Source organism: Gobius niger (genome assembly GCF_951799975.1).
Source record: "Gobius niger genome assembly, chromosome: 6".
NCBI lineage: Eukaryota > Metazoa > Chordata > Actinopteri > Gobiiformes > Gobiidae > Gobius > Gobius niger.
This window is the reverse complement of record NC_136857.1, coordinates 28,603,197-28,620,910: the sequence shown is the minus strand read 5'-3', so window position 1 is coordinate 28,620,910 and position 17,714 is coordinate 28,603,197. Positions and strand designations below refer to the sequence as shown.

Genomic DNA, 17,714 nt, shown 5'->3' with positions numbered 1-17,714 from the left:
GATTTCTCTCCGGCCACAAGGCGGGGAGGAGACATGCAGCAAATACAGCAACTAAATCAGTGGTTCTCAACTGGTACTGCGTCAGGACCCACCATCACCACTCCAAATATTTCAAAACAACCCGATAACCGTCATTTTTAACAGACTCAGATATAAATTCTCCAGTCACGCTACGACCAAATCTCTTCTGTTTATCACACTGATAGTATCCATTCATTTCCGTAGTAAGAGTCCAGAGCTTTGAAGAGGAGTCAGATTTGCATTTGAGTCTTATTTAGCTCCTCACTCGGCCTAAGTGGAGCTGCGAGCTGCGTGAGTGTGTGTCCTAGTGTCATCACATCATCTGTCTCTCCCCTGGCCAGAAACTCGAGATGGACCAAACCAGGAGCAGAACTGGAGCAGGATTAAACAAATCTCCCTCGCGTCCTGTCCAAGCCCAGACTGCTGATATCTGCGTACACAAACACCAGATTTACAACATGCGGAGATGAAGTCGATACCTCATCCTGTCCTCATCAGCGGGATACTTACACTTCTGTGGACAAACGTCTGCTATTAAGAGTCTTTTGCACCGTGGTCACACTCTCCCATCATCCGCACAAGACTTTGATGAAAAATGAATGTAACACTGGATCAATTGACACTGCAGAAGCTGACTGAAACAATGACACAGCAAATTGTGCTGTAATGAAAGTGTAAGAAAGCCCAACTAAATATTAGCGTGTGTCACCTTTGTTTTGGTCAGGGAGTGACAAATAGAGCTTCACCACCAGCCACTCACTCACACAAACATGCTTCAGGGTATTCCCCAGATCCAGGTTCTTTATATTTATATTTGCGTTCATATTATTTGACTTTTATTTAAACAGGGAAGTCCCATTGAGATAAAGAATCTCTTTTTTAGGAGAGTCCTGGCCCCAGAGGGGAACCTATTGTGCATGTTTTAGTCCTCCAGTTACCACCATGGAATTTTCAGCGGCTCTTTAGAATGTTGTGATGTCTCGTGAAGCCGACTGACAAAGCAGAATGATCAAATGCAAATCTCATTGCACAATTGTATAGGGACTTCTTGTCACTTTATAACAAGAAGAAAATCTCTTGTCCCTCTGTGTCATTAAACACAGCCTAATGCGTACTTGGGACTTCACTGTAGACAAATTCAAAGTAGTACCTGCATCTCTAACATAACTGCAAACTCCAAATCCCAGCGTGATGCAGTGGAATAATGATCAATAGCACTGTAGTCACTGCAGCCTCACTGCAGAGGTGATGCAGAGGACTTAGCTTTACCACAAAAAACTACACTGAGGCTTCAAAACAAAGACTAATGGCATGATTGATAATGAGAAGCTTTATGACAATCATTATTTTAGGGTGAAACCATTCAAACCAGGACTACGACAAGGATTACAGTAGGTTTACAAAAAACACAAAATCAATATAGCTGCAGCAGTAGTAGCTGTAGTAATAGTAGTAGTAGCAGGACCATGCCACAGAATACTTGAGGAACACACTGGGACATTGGGGACGTGCCATGTGACTTCTTCATGTCTGACGATGACAGCCGTGGACACTATTACCCTTCTCTGGCACCGCCTTCAAAAATACTTTTCAGCACATGAAGCACGGGCAGAGCGGTTACAAACCTGGCTCTGTATAAGCCGAGTGACACACTGTTCAATGATAAAGGATCATTCACTAAAAGTAGCTCCGGTCTGTACAGGTTTACGTCAGGCCAAACAATCTCCTTTAAACATAAATGAACAGTCTCTTACACCACGACAGCAGTGTTTCCCACAGATGTCTGCAGAGACAATGGGATATGCCAGCCTCATTCATTTTGTTCCCCTTTAATGACAAAAAGGATGTCTCTTGTGGTCTACTTTGTAAGCACTTCTTTTTGTTTATTAGGGCTGTAAGGTTTATCGATATTGAATCGCAATCGAGGTTTTGACTAGTGCAATAACCCAACCTCAAGAGGCTGAAGTCTTTTTCTTCTGTCTCTGGCATCTGAGTGATAGATGTTCACAAATCAGGATCTCGGGTTCAGCTGCAACAGAAAAACGTTTGTCTGAGTTTCCATAAAGCAGATTCTTAAGTGTTGAGACAGATGCTATGTGATTCCATCCCGGGCTTACGTATTTCAGTCACATGGCTGTCCCCCAGAGGTACTTACTGTAGATTATCGTGTGTTGTTCTAATGTGGTGCTATTTGAGCAAGAATATGTTGTTTGACTTTGACTTAAGTCTAAAAGTAACATGACTTCCTTAACTGCAGTTTATGCATTTAAATCAAATATAAACATGGCAAAAATCGCAATATTCATCATTCAACTAGGTTTTATGTCAAATCGTGCAGCCGTGTTGTTTAGTATAGTGTCATTAGTCAAGCCAACTGTGCTTGATCCTCTTGATGCACTTCATCATTCTGCAATCCATTTTATAACTGGTGACAAATACAGAACTCATCCCTGTTTACAATGTGACAACGTTGGCTGGTCATCTTTGTCAAATAAGAGAGAGCAACAGTAGCTCTAACACCAGGTCACATGACCTGATGAAGTACAAATACTTTCATGAGGAGACTCTTAACAGTTAACAGAAATTGTACTTGTTCTTTTACTTAAATTGTATAAAATGATTCTTATAAATACAAACGTATTGTTATTCTTTGCTATAAAACAGGGCGCTCATTAAAAAGTGAATCTTGCACCGTAATTGGGCCTTCCCTGTACAAATAAAGATCAAATAGAAATCAAAAGACAGTGGTCAGTATGAATGGTAAGAGCGAGAGTCGACAACCCTATGATCAAAGCTACAGCTGCTGTGTTGTTATGATCTGGAAGCTGTGATGTTAGAAAGTAAAGTTCCCAAACTTTACAGGCTAAATTATCCTGCACAATTCTGGGCCCTCGCTGTAAAAAGGAATTCCCGCAGAATATCAAGCAGAAAAAAATGATCAAATCCAGGATAATAATATGCACAAGATGGTTTCTTTTCACTGCAATTCACAAATATTAAAGACACACTGCACAACATTTTGGATTATACTATTGCTCGAACAAAACATGCTCCTAATGAGCAGCTGGACCCAGAACATGCTATTTCTGCAGCAGGTAAACAAAGAATGGATTTAGATTGGCTGCCTTTAGTCGACATCTCTATGGAGACGAGTGGGGGACGTCCTGCTCCCAGAGGAGAGGTGAGCAGCTCACAGCAAACACAGATTTTTTCAGGATTTTTCAACCAGAACATAATCAAATAAATGATTGTATTTCATTCTATTCATAAGGTGAATAGCTAATAATGTGGCTTTAAGAATTATACTATGTAAATAATCAATACCCCTAGAGATGTTGGAGCTGGATGATATGGTAAAAACATTAATCCCAATATTTTTTTCTCATATTGATCAAGATTTTACTTTCTCCTAATAGAAATGCATGTCGCTGATTCATGACCTTAGACGTAGCTCTTGTAAAAATCTCAGCTCAAACAAAAGGAAATACTTTCCTCCAGTTCATTGAACACACAAAACTAGGTTCTGCCAAAGAGTTGGCTATAAACCTGACGATTATAAAGTCCCAAGACCATATTTAAATTTAATTGAATATATTCAACTAAATTTCCATTAACTGCCCAGCCCCAGTAGAGATTAGGGCCGGGACGATCCCCTTTTTGTCACGATCCGATATGTATCACGATACTCAGGGCCGATCCGATATGATATGATCCTATTGTCCAGCCTTACGATTACCAAACGTATGGACCGAAATCTGGGACAAACATCAAAACGACACATCCCCACATCAAGGGTAGGACAGGAGCAGGAACGTGTCCAACTGTCTCCAAACAACCCCAATCACTTCTTAGACACAGTACAGATTCTTCTTCCTGGCCATAATAAGACAACACAGCGCTACTTGTGTGAAGTTGGCCCCCCCATAGTGTCCGATTTGTTTCAAAATGGTGTCATTGGTTTGTGCTTCGTTTGTGCACATAAAATTAGCGTTTTATGTGCATGTTTACGTGCACAAACGAAGAGCTGAACAATGACACTAGTTTGGAGTGAATTGGACACTATGGGGGGGCTGATCAATTACCAATCAATGATCAATATCTCAAAAACGAAGTGCACACAAACGCTAATTTTATGTGCACAAACGTGCATTTTGAAACAAATCGGACACTATGGGGAGGCTAACTTCACACAGGTCACAGCGCTGCCACATGCCCACATTTAGGCTCCACACACCCCAGAGCTGAGACACACTTGAGTTTCAGCGGGTTTCGCGGAGGCTTCAGGAGTCTTCCCTTCGCGCGCTCCGGCTCCAGTTCGTGCCTCAAAGGTCAGGGAGCGCCGCGGCACTGACACTGTGGCTGACACCGATCTGCGACAAGTCAATAACGGGGCAGGTCCACTTATTCAGCACAACGTGTTTCATCCCATCACTTCACCAACAACCGAAACTACATTGATCACATGTGAATCACGTTTGAATCATGTTTCGCTGTATGTCTCTGTGATAAAAACACACGTTTATTATATGGGCTACCTTTTCAAGCAATTTTTCTTTTACAAAACGTGTCCCATCAAATTGCAAACGGCATCGAGGTTTTTTTTCCCACAATGCATGCGTTCTCTTTAGGTGCTATTGCCTGATTTCAAATGTGCGCCGAGAAAGAAACATAAGTTCATCTTGCCGTGACTTACCTTGTTTGGTGCCGCGTTGAAGTCGCTGTTCCCCCGTGCGCAGCAGCAGCTCTGCCTCTCTCGGTGTCCGTGTGTGTGTGTCCGTGTGTGTCCACCTGTGCGGTCAGCGGGTCCCCCTGCCTGCCCTGTCCACTCTCTCCCCGCTGTGCAGCTGCAGTTGTCGGTGTGGGGGGGTCAGGACAGGAGCGCCGCAGAGTCGCCCCCGGAGTCTGTGCGTCACGGAGCCTCCAGCCGAGAGGGCACCGAGAGAGAGAGAGTGAGGAGTGAATGAAACAAGTGACCTAACGGGGATAGGGATGGATGAAGTCCAGTGTGAGTGGGGATGATGCTAAAAGAACAACACGCGGTCATGCTAATTTTGTGGCGAATCTTCAGATGTTAATTAACTCCCTTAACCTCTTAACTCCCGCCTGAACCGAGAGGATCTTTTTCCTCACGTCATCAGATTTTTTTTTCCATAATTTTTTTGTTGGGTATTCAACACAACAAAAAAAGTTGAGTTTTTTTGTTGAGTTTTTTTGTTGAGTTTATTACTCAAATGACAACTTTTTGGTCATTTTTTTGGTCATTTTTTGTCACATTTTTGTCACATTTGTGTGTCATTTTTGTGTCAATTTTTTAATCACATTTTTGTCATTTTTGTGTCATTTTTTTGTCCAATTTTAATCATATTTTTGTCACATTTTTGTCATTTTTGTGTCATTTTTTGTCAAATTTTTATCACATTTTTGTAATTTTTTTGTAGCATTTTTTCGTTAGTTTTTATCACATTTTTGTCATTTTTTGTCAAATTTTTTCGTTAGTTTTTATCACATTTTTGTCGCATTTTTGTCACATTTTTTAATTCGTTTTTATCACGTTTTTGTCACATTTTTGTCATTTTTTCGTCCATTTTTTGTCAATTTCTTGTGACATTTTTGCCACTTTTTCATCAATTTTTCGTCACTTTTTGGTCAATGTTTTCTCACTTTTCTGTCACATTTCCATCATTGCTTTCGTCTCAGTTTTGTTGCTATTTTCACAGCTTTTTTCCAGAAGCTTTTGGACTGGGGTAAAGCCAAACCGGAGAGAATGTGCTCGGTTCAGGTGGGAGTTAAGGGGTTAATTAAACTTGCCAAACGGACTTTTTGATTTTAAGCCGCGGTGTTTGGGCACTTGAGTTAATGTAAGAAAAAAGAAAGGGGAAAAAAAAAACATGTGGCACGTTCAACATATTTTTTTTTAGCTAATGCAACCTGCCAAAAATAAATGACCTTTTTCTGGTTTCTTTGGTTATTTATTGATCCTTGGGCACATGAAATTACATATGAATAAATAGGTTGCTGTCGCGTGACATCGCGGGCATATAGTTTAAAACTGAGATGGAGCATGGAGGGAACTGAACATTTCATGGCGGTAACCAAGGTAACGCTAAAAATGCAGATTTCTAGTCCTAGTTTATTGCTAATTTCTCTGTAATTCCTGAGCTAATTCACATGAAAGAAAAACTGTCATGAAGTTCAAAGTCATCTCTTCCAGCTCATATAAACGATGGTCCAATTATTTCCTCATAAAGGCGTCCAAAAGCAGTGACAATATTCTAAAACATCATGATCCACAAACTCTATTCTAATCCTCATAACATTTTTGTAGTAACTTTAAAAAATATATGTTATGTTAATGACATGACATGACCAGAAAGTATCATGACTGTATAGGCTATGGGGAAATTGTTTTAGTTGCCTGAAATACCACAAACTCTCAGACACCTGGACTCAGTGGTTGGGAACCAGTGCTCTCATGCTGACCAGACATTATTTTCTACTTGTAGGTAAATTATTGCGCTTAAATGTACTGGCATATGACCCAAGCATGTTACTCAACCTACTCACTCATAAAGGAACAGGCCACCGTTTTTCCATACTGAGATATGTTCTTATCTGAGCTTAGACGAGTTGATACGTACCTGTCTGGTCTTTGTGCGTGAAAGAGCGTGGTCGCTTACAACTTCACCCCAGTTTGGAGCTAAAGTAATATGCTGGGAGAGGCCAAATGCTAACAACATCTTTGGTCGTTGTGTGTGACTGAGATAAGATAAGAACATATCTCAGTATGGAAAAACGGTGGCCTGTTCCTTTAAAGCCGCAGTACCTGAAATACTCCCATGTCAAACAGTGAAAGTTGAGGGTAGTCCAGTGAAATCTCTCAGTCGTGGCCTAAACTCGTGTCTAGCTCTCACAGACTCTCCCTCACATCCCAATTGTTCACTTGAGCGAATTCGAAGCACATTAGATAGAGTTGAGACGTCGCCTCAATTCATTGGAAAACAGAAACAAAACTACACAAAACGCCTTAGCTTTGAGAGAAAGCTAATGCTACATTTCAATTACTGAATTAGTACCACATTTACAGTTAATCTGACACTAATACTAACATATTTGGCAAATGTACTCCATCTGTCACCGTAGTACTGTTTCAATCATTTCAACACGTTGAAGTATTTCGTCCAGTAAAATATCACAAAGCAACATTTTGTCAGTTTTGCCATAGTTTCACACTTACACACATGCCCAAGGTCTATATTTACAATGCCAGGCAGATCGTAACTCAGCGATGACAGTCTGTCCCTAACGGCCCCAGGCGTGACCCCTGAGGATCATGGGATAGATACGTGCGAGGTTACACGCCTAAAGAACACTGTCGTTAAAGGGGAGATATTAGGTCTATTGTGGCTGTATTGTTATTGTGACACTTCACTTGGTGAGTGTCAAACAAATGCTAAAAGATCCATGCATAATATCACTGTGGCACATTTGCCTTGCTGCTTGTTTTCTAATCACTCAAGATAAGACGAGATCAAATTATCATTGAGAAGCTGACTGGTTTAATGAGGTTCCGTGAGTGTGTGCTTGAGAGTGCGAGTGTGGAACATCGGGGGGAAATTGTCCGAAGGCTACAATGCGGTGTGACGTGTTTACATGCATGAGTCCCATCAGTGTTCGATAACCTACACATAAAATAAACTAGCGTGTTCAATTTTTTTGCAATTGAGTGTCTGATGCCATCTGCTGGTAACAGTGCTAAGTGTATTAACAAATAGCAGTCAGTTATTTATCATATGTTATATTTATTTGTATTATTAATACTCTGAATATATAGACAAGACTTTAAAGTAAAGAGGCAATGGGCCCGATCTTGTGTTTCTAAATGCAGACAGTATAGAGTTTGGGAATGTCCACAGTTACCATGGAGATCCGCCATCTTTGCAGCTGTTCGCATACATTTCCACAGACTAACATTAGCTAAAAACAGTATAAAAAGTGGAGAAAAAACCAGTGGAACGACTCCGTTAGCTGCTGAGATACTGCTGGTAAATACATCTAACACACTGTGGTCTCCAAGTGTTTTAATGTGAACAATAACTCCAGTATTTTAACTTTTAAAATCTCCATTAGTTTACAATGGCTGCTAATCCCATAATGCCTAGCGATATGACATCACATTCCCGAACTCTATTGGTGTTTTGATCACGTGACTAGGACATGGAGTTTTCCCCGCGCTCTTATAGTGCTAGACATGGACAGTGTTTAACTCACAGTGAAAGAATAGGTTTGTAGTTTGTCCAACAAAAGCTTAATAACCTGCGCGATGTTAATGTTAATGTAAGAGGAGATCAAGCGAAGGCAGTGCAGCAAGCGCACGTTTAAGTCACACGCCTCCACCGACCCATTTCCTTTCCTAAGTTCCTTTCCACTGTGTGTGTCTCCTATAGGCTATGATATATTTAACTGAAATTTCTTATCCAGACAACCAATGATTTATAAAGAAATCATGAACATTGCCCAAACTTTTGCACACCACTGTATTTACATGCATTTTGCTCATGTGCATTTTCATGAAGCTAATTCACTTCCTGGCAGCCTGTGTTAGGTCTTATCATATTTCACAATCAGTTCATTAAATCTTCCAAACACATTGCTGATTATTAGTCCTGCCTTTTGTTTACGTCCCCACTTCCTGTTTCTCGTGGGACAATCTGTGAGCGTCTTCTCATGACCCTCTCAAACACACAAGAATGTCCCCTGGCATCACTGTGAAAGAATGGCCCAACTGCGAGGAAACGACAATATATTACAGAAGCACCACTAGAGGGAGCCATTCAACATACAGTACTCACGTAACTCGTATTTTTTTTTTTTTTTACTTAGGAGTAAAATACGCTGATGTTTTTTTTCAGCGGCGAAAAAAAATACACTGAATTTTTTTCAATATGGTGGTGAAATACGGATGCAAAAAATTCAGATACATAAATTCAGTGTATAAAAAAACACCTTGATAATAAAAACACAAATTAACCTTCATATAGGAGCCATTTCGAAATTCATTAGAGTACAAACTAAGTGTTATATTTAGGCTATCGTTAAATGTGTTCTTAACTAAGCACAGACCCTCAAAAAGTCTATATTAGCCTACAGTACAGTAAAGTGGGTGCAGTTCTGACAGAGTCCTGAGGAGGCGCCAGTCCTGAATTTCCCTCCATAAACCGCAGAAGAAGAAGAAGAAGGTGGGAGGGAGGTTGTTGTTTGTGGATGATGCTAGTAGGGAGCATGTGAGGGTAGTAGGGGCTTTTCTACAGGAAACTGGGATATTTGGGAGGATTTAGAGCTACGGCTAGTTATTAGTATTATTATTTTTATTTTATTTTTCCCTTCCCTTGTTGGGACCTGGCTGGGATATTAGAGTGTGAGTTTACTGTTTGACACCTCCTCTGGAACAGTAGGTGGCGGTAATGCTCTAACATTTGTTGGCAAACCTCCGGAATAATCCCTACAAAGAAGAAGGTCGGCGTAAAGGAAACAAACAAACCCCGACGAGGTCCGATCGTACGTTTCATATTTACTGAATAATCGTAAATAAAAGCTGTTTCAGTGTCTGAAGTTTAGAATAAAGCGTTAGTTTTTAACCTCAGGCTCAGTCCGTATTTTTATATCGGTCTAAAACACTGGGCGCGGCCCTGAGTCTGTTCTCTATAGTCGGCTGTAACTGGATTTATCTGAAAAATAATGACAAAAAATTACTCATTTAGCAAAGATAATGTGATATAAAGAAGAGTAAAGGTAGACACGTGGTTTATGTCAGACTGCTCGTATTAGGTATTCAGTTTTTAATCGAGTAACCGGAGATTGTTATTAGTTTATGTTGACGCTGCGTTCACGGTGTGGCTGTATCTGTCAGCACTTTAATGTTTTTATATTTTAGTACTTTTGGTGTTTTATCTTATGTGGTTAAATATGTTTTATTTCTTTAATCCTTGTTTTGTTGTGAATCTGTTTCATGTTTTGCTCCGTTCAAAAGTACATGGACTTTACTCACTTTATTCGGATCCATTTCACTGTTTAACATTAAAATCCTCACACGAACCAGATCCACACGAGCTCATCCTAATAACTGCATTTGTCAGTGACTCCTTGGGTTTTTGTTTAGTGTCGCAGATTCGTGTCTGACACTTTTTCCATTTAGTTTTCAAACAATCAACATCTTATTCATGAAGCCAGTGCTTTATAGTAAAATCAGACACAATGAGAATAGAAACGATGAAGTGAACAACAAAGTCAAATCAGAACGAACTCTGCTGCTTTGTCACTTCCACATTTTACGCCAAAGGATTAGGAAACTCTGACTCGAACTTCTTGCTTGAGAACAGGTTGCGTTCACATGACATCACACCCATCCTTCAGAGCCTGCCGTCTAAAATGGAGGTGGAGCTGAAAATTCGATGGTGTAACTGGGGAACAGTAGATTCTTTGTCATTGTTTTTTTGGCGAATATTTCAGTCATTACTGGGAGAATCCACATGGAACAACAAGAGCGTGATGTTGGTCAGTGGAAAGGACTTTCAGCCATACAAATAATGTGTCAGGTTTGGGAATCCAATCACTGTCAAATACCGATGAGGAAAAACATTTGACATCGTTTTGGAGATGTCTTACGAAAGCCGTATTTCTCCCATAGAGTTTTTGGCCCCTGCCTGACATTATGACACCACATTCCAGAACGTGAACGCAACCTATTGTCTCGAGAACAAGAGCAAAAACATACAACAGCAACTTCAACTTCCTTTAAAATCAACAAAACCAATATTTGATCAGAAGAGTTTGGCTTTTACTTCAGTTCTTGGCCTCGTTTCAGTCTCGAATCTGAATTGGAGTTGGTTTTATTGCCGTTGTCAATGAACAGGTTCATAAAGTTGTGATTTTCTTTGGTTCAAACATATAACACGTAACACGAAGCTTGGTAGATAAAAAATAAACTGTAAAAGCAAAAGGGTCAATCCGCCAAATCGGTGCCTTTTCAGCTTTAATAAACAAGAAGAGTTCTTGATATTTTTTGAATTGGCACACGTTTAAGTGTACAAAAATCTATAGGGCTAACTCTATTTCTTTCTTTTTTTTAATGGATTTTTCCTATTTCTCTTCCTCTGAATGATAACAAGAATGACAAAATTGCAGGCTAATGCTAACTAACAGAAGCTGGAGCCTCTGAAACTACATTTCATTTAGATATTGATTAAATAAGTGTGAACAGAAGCATACTTGGATTTACACATGAGTAACAGAAACGACCGTCTCTCCAAATGTCCACAAACGGGTGCATTAAGTGTTAGAGTGAGAAACGGAAGCAGAAACATGACAGACTAAAGCCCGGATAAAGGAGGCTGGTTTTGATCAGATTCATCTGTGGCGAGTGTAGATTTGGTTTTGGTTAGATTTAGTTCGATTATGCTTGTCTGTGGCGTGTGGTGTTTCAGAAAAAACAACACAGTAGATTCAGCGATTATCTTCTAGCGCGATGATCACGATTATTCAAAAATGTTGTTTCTCGTCCCATCCCTAGTCTGGGACACTCCGGGACTGAACCCACAGAGTCTAACCCTAAAGCCGTGTTTCCCATGTTTCAGGTGAAGATGAAGCTCCGCCTGGTCCTCGCCGTGGCCCTGCTCTACGCCCTCATGCCCACAGGTACGTCCCTCATCACTGAACGACCTGCTGCCTCTCGGGACGTCACTCTGACTGTGGGTTTGTAAAGCAGGGGTTCACCAAAACCAACGACTCTGGACCCCCTTCTGTGAAATGTAATTACAATCATTTAAGGAGCAAAACATTAAAAATCTGGTCTAATGACGTGAGTTTGGAGACTATTTTAATATTTGTCTGTTTACTCAATCAGAAATACGTCAGATTCAAAGTCAGAAATGTGATAAATATCAACTCAAAATCATCTTGCAACTTTTCCTTTCGTTTAATTTCTTTTACATTTGTATCATTTAGTTGAGGCGAAACAACCACGAAACTTTAACGACAAAAGAGAAAACACTTTCCAATTTATTTCTTTATTGTTTTCTTGTTTTTCACTTTTTTCCTTTTTAAATGTTGATGACCAACAGAACCAAAACTAAAATAAAGATTGAATATTTCCTGGTTTGATTCAAATGATTTAAAAAATCCTGCACATTAAACTCTTAAATATTTTTACTTTTTACTCATAAAGTACATTTTACAATGCATACTTTTATACTTTTATTATAGGTATAAAGTAATTTTTTTATCAGATACTTTTATGTAAGTACATTTTTGGTCTTGTATCTGCACTTTTACTTTAGTAAAGTACTTGAGTACTTCTTCCACCACTGATGCAAAGTAAACTAAAATGAGACTAAAGTGAAATGACATGTTTGTCAAAAGACAAAAACAAAACTGAAGTTATGTTCTTTTATTTCCAGGTGACTCAATAAAGTGCTACAAGTGTGAGAGTATTTCTGGATCATGCAGTCAAACTGAGGTCTGCCCCCAGGACAACGCCTGCCTCACTTTGACGGCCAATGGTACGAGTACTACAATACTACAATACTAGTACTACTGCAACACTACTACTACAACTGATACTACTACAACTACAGCAACTACCACACATATATGGTCTCACTCTGAAGGCCAGAGTAGTACAGTTAAACTACTGCTACTCTTACACAGTCTGCAGTATTCCAGGTTTCCATTGGATTTAAATATAACAGTTTGGTTTTAAGACCTTAAAAAGCCTTAAATGTTCCTGTCGTGTTCAGTTTCAAACTGAAAAACAACACAACTGTTTATATTTGACCTGAACTGCATGAGTTCAGAACATCTATAATAATAATCATAATAATCATAATAATCATAATAATCATAATAATAATAATATTGCGTTTTATATTTGCATTATTCATTCACTCGTGTTGTCTGTTTCAGGAGGAGACACTTACCGCAAGTGTGCGAAATACAACAAGTGTGACTTCAACAGTCTGTCCTTCGACTATCCAACGGTAAACACTCATCCTACTCAGTCAGATTATTGTACTGCAGTATCAGTGTATTTTATGTGTGGCTCTCTGTCGTCCAGCTCTCCAGCTTCAAATTCCTGTGCTGTACCTCTGACCTGTGTAACTCCGCCCCCGCCGCATCAGCCAGCCTCCTGATTGGTCTGCTCTGCTCGCTGCTCACCGTTTGGTGGACCGCCCCCTGAGGCCCCGCCCACACGAGGACCACGCCCACTGCTGCATTAACGCTGAGGCTCTAACACGAGAAACCAAATACTAAAGTCAAGGAAGTTTCCCAGGGAACTTCTCAAAAATTCCATTTTTACATTTGACATTTTCCCTGCCAGATTTCATAGATCAGAGGAAACATGACAATCTCTGCCAGAGTGAGCTGAAATGGTTCTATGTCTATCATTTTAATCATTTATTTCATTCAAAAGTCACATTAAAATATTTACTACAAAGCTGCTGAGTCAATGCAGAGCTTTATTATTTAGTCTCTTTTTACATTTTATAATTCTAACAATTATAATTCCGTGCATTTTGCAAAGGGAGAAAGTTGAGCAGTTATAGTTTGTTCAAGATACCCATGTGGCCCCATGGACTAGAGTGACGTCATAATTAGGGCAGGGCACCGATACTGAACTATGTGTCGTACAGATCCATGAACAGAAAAATGAAGTTCATTTATTCCATTAAAGACCATTTCATTAAAATATGAATCATTTATTCGAGCTGAAACAAGTCAAGTAAACCTGAATCTAAAGAGGGAACGTTCTTTTCGGTTCCAGCATTAAAGGGAAAGTTTTTTCCCCCCAAAAATCCCAATTACCCAATTTCGACACCTTTTTTTACTTAAGTACCACAATTTCTTCCATTTTTTCGCCCTTTTCTTGACTTTGTACATTTGAATATATTGTTAGCATTATTGTTCTGTTCTCTGGTTCTGGGGTTGGGGGTCTGTGTCGTAAAAGTGCTGGTCCCCATGGTTTAACTGCTTTGTGATACCACGTCTTAAGGTTCTTAACAGTCACTTTGGGAGCGGCCATTTTGAGCGGGTCAGTGTTTAAAAGGGGATTTAGGGCGGACGCTGAGGGCGGACAATGAAGCATCTGCAGAAGCCCGGACTTGAGCTTTTACTTTCGACACTTTGGAACAAAAAACTGCACTAAAATCAGGCTTATATTTATATAGTTATATTTTACAAATGCACTAAAATGAACTGTTTTGTGATTATTTAGAGATTATGGAGCCCGAGGAACCTGAGATGAATATAATGTGTATTTAATTTTTTTTAAATTGTTTTGCCAAGTTTGTATTACATTTTTTGTAAAATGTGGTCAGTGAGGCTCCGCCCACAGCGATTGAAATCAATGACAATGTATTTTTCTGTTATTAAAGCTTTCGCCGCATACAATCTTGATTTAAACAGTGTTAAAGTTTGAAAGTTTGAAATAAATCCATTAAACCACTGCCACAGTTTGTTATTATTTCACTGATTCTGATTTATATTTTAACCTCTTACCCGCCTTAACCGAGTGCATTTTCTCCAGTTTGGCTTTACCCCAATCTAATTTCAAATTAGTGTAATGCCTCATTTGAAAGCTAAGGCCTACAAAATTGATGTTTTTTTGTCCCCCCACATTTTTAGAAGCGTTTTTGTCATGTGCTAGTCGCTTTAATTGTCGTGTTTTCATCCTTTTTTTGTCTTGGTTTCGACACATTTTTTCGCTCTTTTTGTCATATTTTTGTTGTGTTTTCATCGATATATTGACGCTTTTTTTGAAGCTTTTAGGCAAGGCAGCGTGTCACCGCTTTAATTTTCAAATCCTGCTTCGTGTTCGTTTGCGGTGTCGCGGCTCTGACTTTAATCTCTTAACCCCGCCTGAACCGAGGGCATTTTCTCCACTTCAGTTTGACCCAAATCCATCACTTTTTTTTAAACATCAGGCCACATCTTACAGAGAAGACTCCCACAGTGCTTTAGTGAACCCCTCTGAGACCCAAAGATCACAGTTCGATGTTGATCTTGGGATCCAGAAAGCAGCTTCATTTTGCCGGGGGAACTGATATAATAGGATTTCACATCTGTCATAAAGTATGAAAAGTGAAATGTTCTGTCAGTCCTGTTGTGAAGGGAGCAGACATGGCCATGACAGAAGTTTGGGGATAAGTCCTTTCTTCAGTGGCAGCAGGAGATCTATAGTTCCCTAACATCATCAGATGGGTGAGCAGTGGTTCTTTGGGTGTGGTCTGTAGTTTGGGTCGCCAAGAGTTTGCCATCTCTTCTTTCTGTTTGCTTGAATCTCAGCAGGTCAGGCTATAGGTGCAATCCAGATTGAGAGCCTTGAAAAGTCTGAGCCTGGGAGCGACTTTTCATCAGTTTCCATCGTAGTCCATCATTTGTCTTTCACCGTAGGCCATCATTGGCCTTGCTGATAACAAAAAAGTGCACCATACCTACTGTAAAATATGGAGTTGTTTCGCTGAGGCCACTGGATCCAGCAGAATGAAGTGAAGGTCCCGTTTATGGCCACCTCAGTCTCCTGACCTCAAAATCATTGACCGACTGTGGGGAGAGATCAGACGTTCGTTTTTTGCAAGACGGCCCAGGAACTTACAGGAACTGGAGGCTTTTTGCCAAAGTGAATGGGCCGCTTTACCATGAGAAAAAATAACGAACCTCATCCACAACGACTACAAAAGACTCTAAACCGCATGTGTCAAGGTCATGTGGCCCTTTGAGGAGCATGGCACAAAAAAAGTAAGTCTTTATCCCATTCCTGTGCAGAGTTATGGATTTTTATAGAAATAACCAGTTTGCTCAGTCCAGCCACTAGGGGGCAGCTTAAATTAACGTAGGAAAGAATTCCACACGTGTCCAGCAGAGGGCACTGACATAATAAGAGATCAGAATATAAACAGCATATTACAGCCACATGGTAAATGGTCAGTCTGCCCCAGGCTCATAAAGCAGAGCCGTGGGAAGATATTTTAGTTAGGGGGTGCTGAGGGACAAAATTTACCCCCAAAATACTTTTTCCGTGCATAAATCCTATTTATTAACCTCTTAACTCCTGCCTGAACCGAGAGCATTTTCTCCAGTTCAGCTTGGCCCCATTTGAAAGAACTACAAAGCTAAATGGATCTTTTTCCTCACATCAGTTTTTTTTCATCATTTTTTTTTTTTTGGGGCAGTCATCTAGTTTTTGTCAAATTTTCGTGACTTTTTTGTCACTTTTTCGTCAAATTATTTGCATTTTTTTGTCTAATTCTTATCACTTTTTCATCCATTTTTTCTCAATTTTTCGTCAAATTTTTTCTCACTTTTTTGTCAATTTTTTTGTCTTTTTTTGTGTCATTTTTTGTACATTTTTTGTCACATTTTCGTCTAATTATTCGCATTTTTTTGTCTAATTCTTATCCCTTTTTCGTCCTTTTTTCGCAATTTTTCGTAAATTTTTTTTCACTTTATTGTCAAATTTTTGTCCATTTTTGTCACTTTTTTGTCAATGTTTTCTCACTTTTTTCACATTTTCATCCTTGTTTTCGTCTCAGTTTTGTTGTTATTTTCACACCTTTTTTTCCAGAAGCTTTTGGACTGGGGGTAAAGCTGGAGAAAATGTGCTCGATTCAGGTGGGAGTCAAGGGGTTAATATTGCCTGCAGTTCACAAACTATCCACCAGGGGGGGTGCTGCAGCGCCCTCAGCACCCTGGGTTCCCGCGGCCTTGTCATAAAGCGCAATAAGTGTAAGCCGTTTATTCATGAGGCCACAGTCCTTTACAGTATATGCGTCCCGTGACCCGCCGTGGGGGCCCTGTCCACCCTGTAAATATTTTTGGCCCCTGCCCCAAATGACCGTGAGGCCCCTGGTGCAGCCTATGGACGGACGCAGGACGGATTCCACGTAAGACATACAAACGACACAGCGCCATCATTTCTACAAGTTTATTGATATTTGCTCTACAACACACAGCACATAGAGTTTACAGCAGAGTGAGGGTGGTATGTACAGATCTGTTCTCTTCATGTCGACGCTACAGCCGCGGCAGAATAATATACGGGGGGAGGGGAATAACAACATCTGGGAACCTCCGGACACAACCCGTCAGCATTTAGCATGGTTAATTACAGGTCGATAATGCACGTGTACATAATGGTGGCTCAAATAGACGGGGAAACAGTAGGTATTTTCCATTTTAGATACTTATACATTGGACCCATAGAAAAAGCATGAGCGCTATGTTCACGCTGCAAAAACAAAACATCCTCAACACTTAGGAAAGAAAACACACACCCTGTTCTTGTCAATTTATAAATGACATATCCCGTCGTGTGTGTCCCAGTAAAAATGATCAGCGATCGCGGATGCACGGCCCTGAGATGTTATTTGTTGATATTTGACTTAACGTTGCAATTTTTTCTTTCACAAATCAAAGCCAAAACAAATGATGACCCATCGTATTTCTTTTGGAGTCATAGCAGTGGCTCAGCCGTCAAAAGAAACTTAAATTAAATCTAGTTTACATACAAAATATACAGTAACGCGTCTTATATCTCCAATCTTTACATATATAGAAGGTCTCGGGATAGGAAAATAAATGCTATTGGTTGACTTTGGTGACTCTTTCTTCTCCCAGCATGAATCATCCGCTCAAAAAATGCA

General features: G+C 40.0%; 2 protein-coding genes across 2 annotated transcripts in view; one reads left to right on the top strand and one right to left on the bottom strand.

The window, feature by feature from the left end:
- The window catches only part of LOC306964858 (uncharacterized protein), a gene marked incomplete at both ends in the record, with an annotated part of 40,249 nt that extends 34,199 nt beyond the window's left edge, over positions 1–6,050 (bottom strand). Inside the window, 2 exons of the mRNA XM_079559027.1 lie at positions 4,715–4,865; positions 6,019–6,050. Of these exons, the coding sequence (XP_079415153.1) occupies positions 4,715–4,865; positions 6,019–6,050 (183 nt within the window). The remainder of the gene's footprint in view (positions 1–4,714; positions 4,866–6,018) is intronic.
- Positions 6,051–9,553: 3,503 nt separating this feature from the next.
- On the top strand, positions 9,554–13,846 carry LOC306964172 (CD59 glycoprotein-like). The gene is made up of 5 exons (XM_079558114.1): positions 9,554–9,568; positions 11,652–11,712; positions 12,474–12,581; positions 12,979–13,052; positions 13,130–13,846. The coding sequence occupies exons 2-5, from the start codon at positions 11,658–11,660 to the stop codon at positions 13,250–13,252; spliced, it is 360 nt and encodes a 119-aa protein (XP_079414240.1). The 5' UTR covers positions 9,554–9,568; positions 11,652–11,657; the 3' UTR covers positions 13,253–13,846.
- Positions 13,847–17,714: the final 3,868 nt, after the last annotated feature.

Bases quoted from the DNA above. Each gene is read 5' to 3' on its own strand.
- LOC306964172 (XM_079558114.1), top strand. From the start codon at position 11,658: ATGAAGCTCCGCCTGGTCCTCGCCGTGGCCCTGCTCTACGCCCTCATG. The intron at 11,713-12,473 runs GTACGTCCCTCA...TTTTATTTCCAG, and splicing joins CTACGCCCTCATGCCCACAG to GTGACTCAATAAAGTGCTAC. The intron at 12,582-12,978 runs GTACTACAATAC...TGTCTGTTTCAG, and splicing joins TTTGACGGCCAATGGTACGA to GAGGAGACACTTACCGCAAG.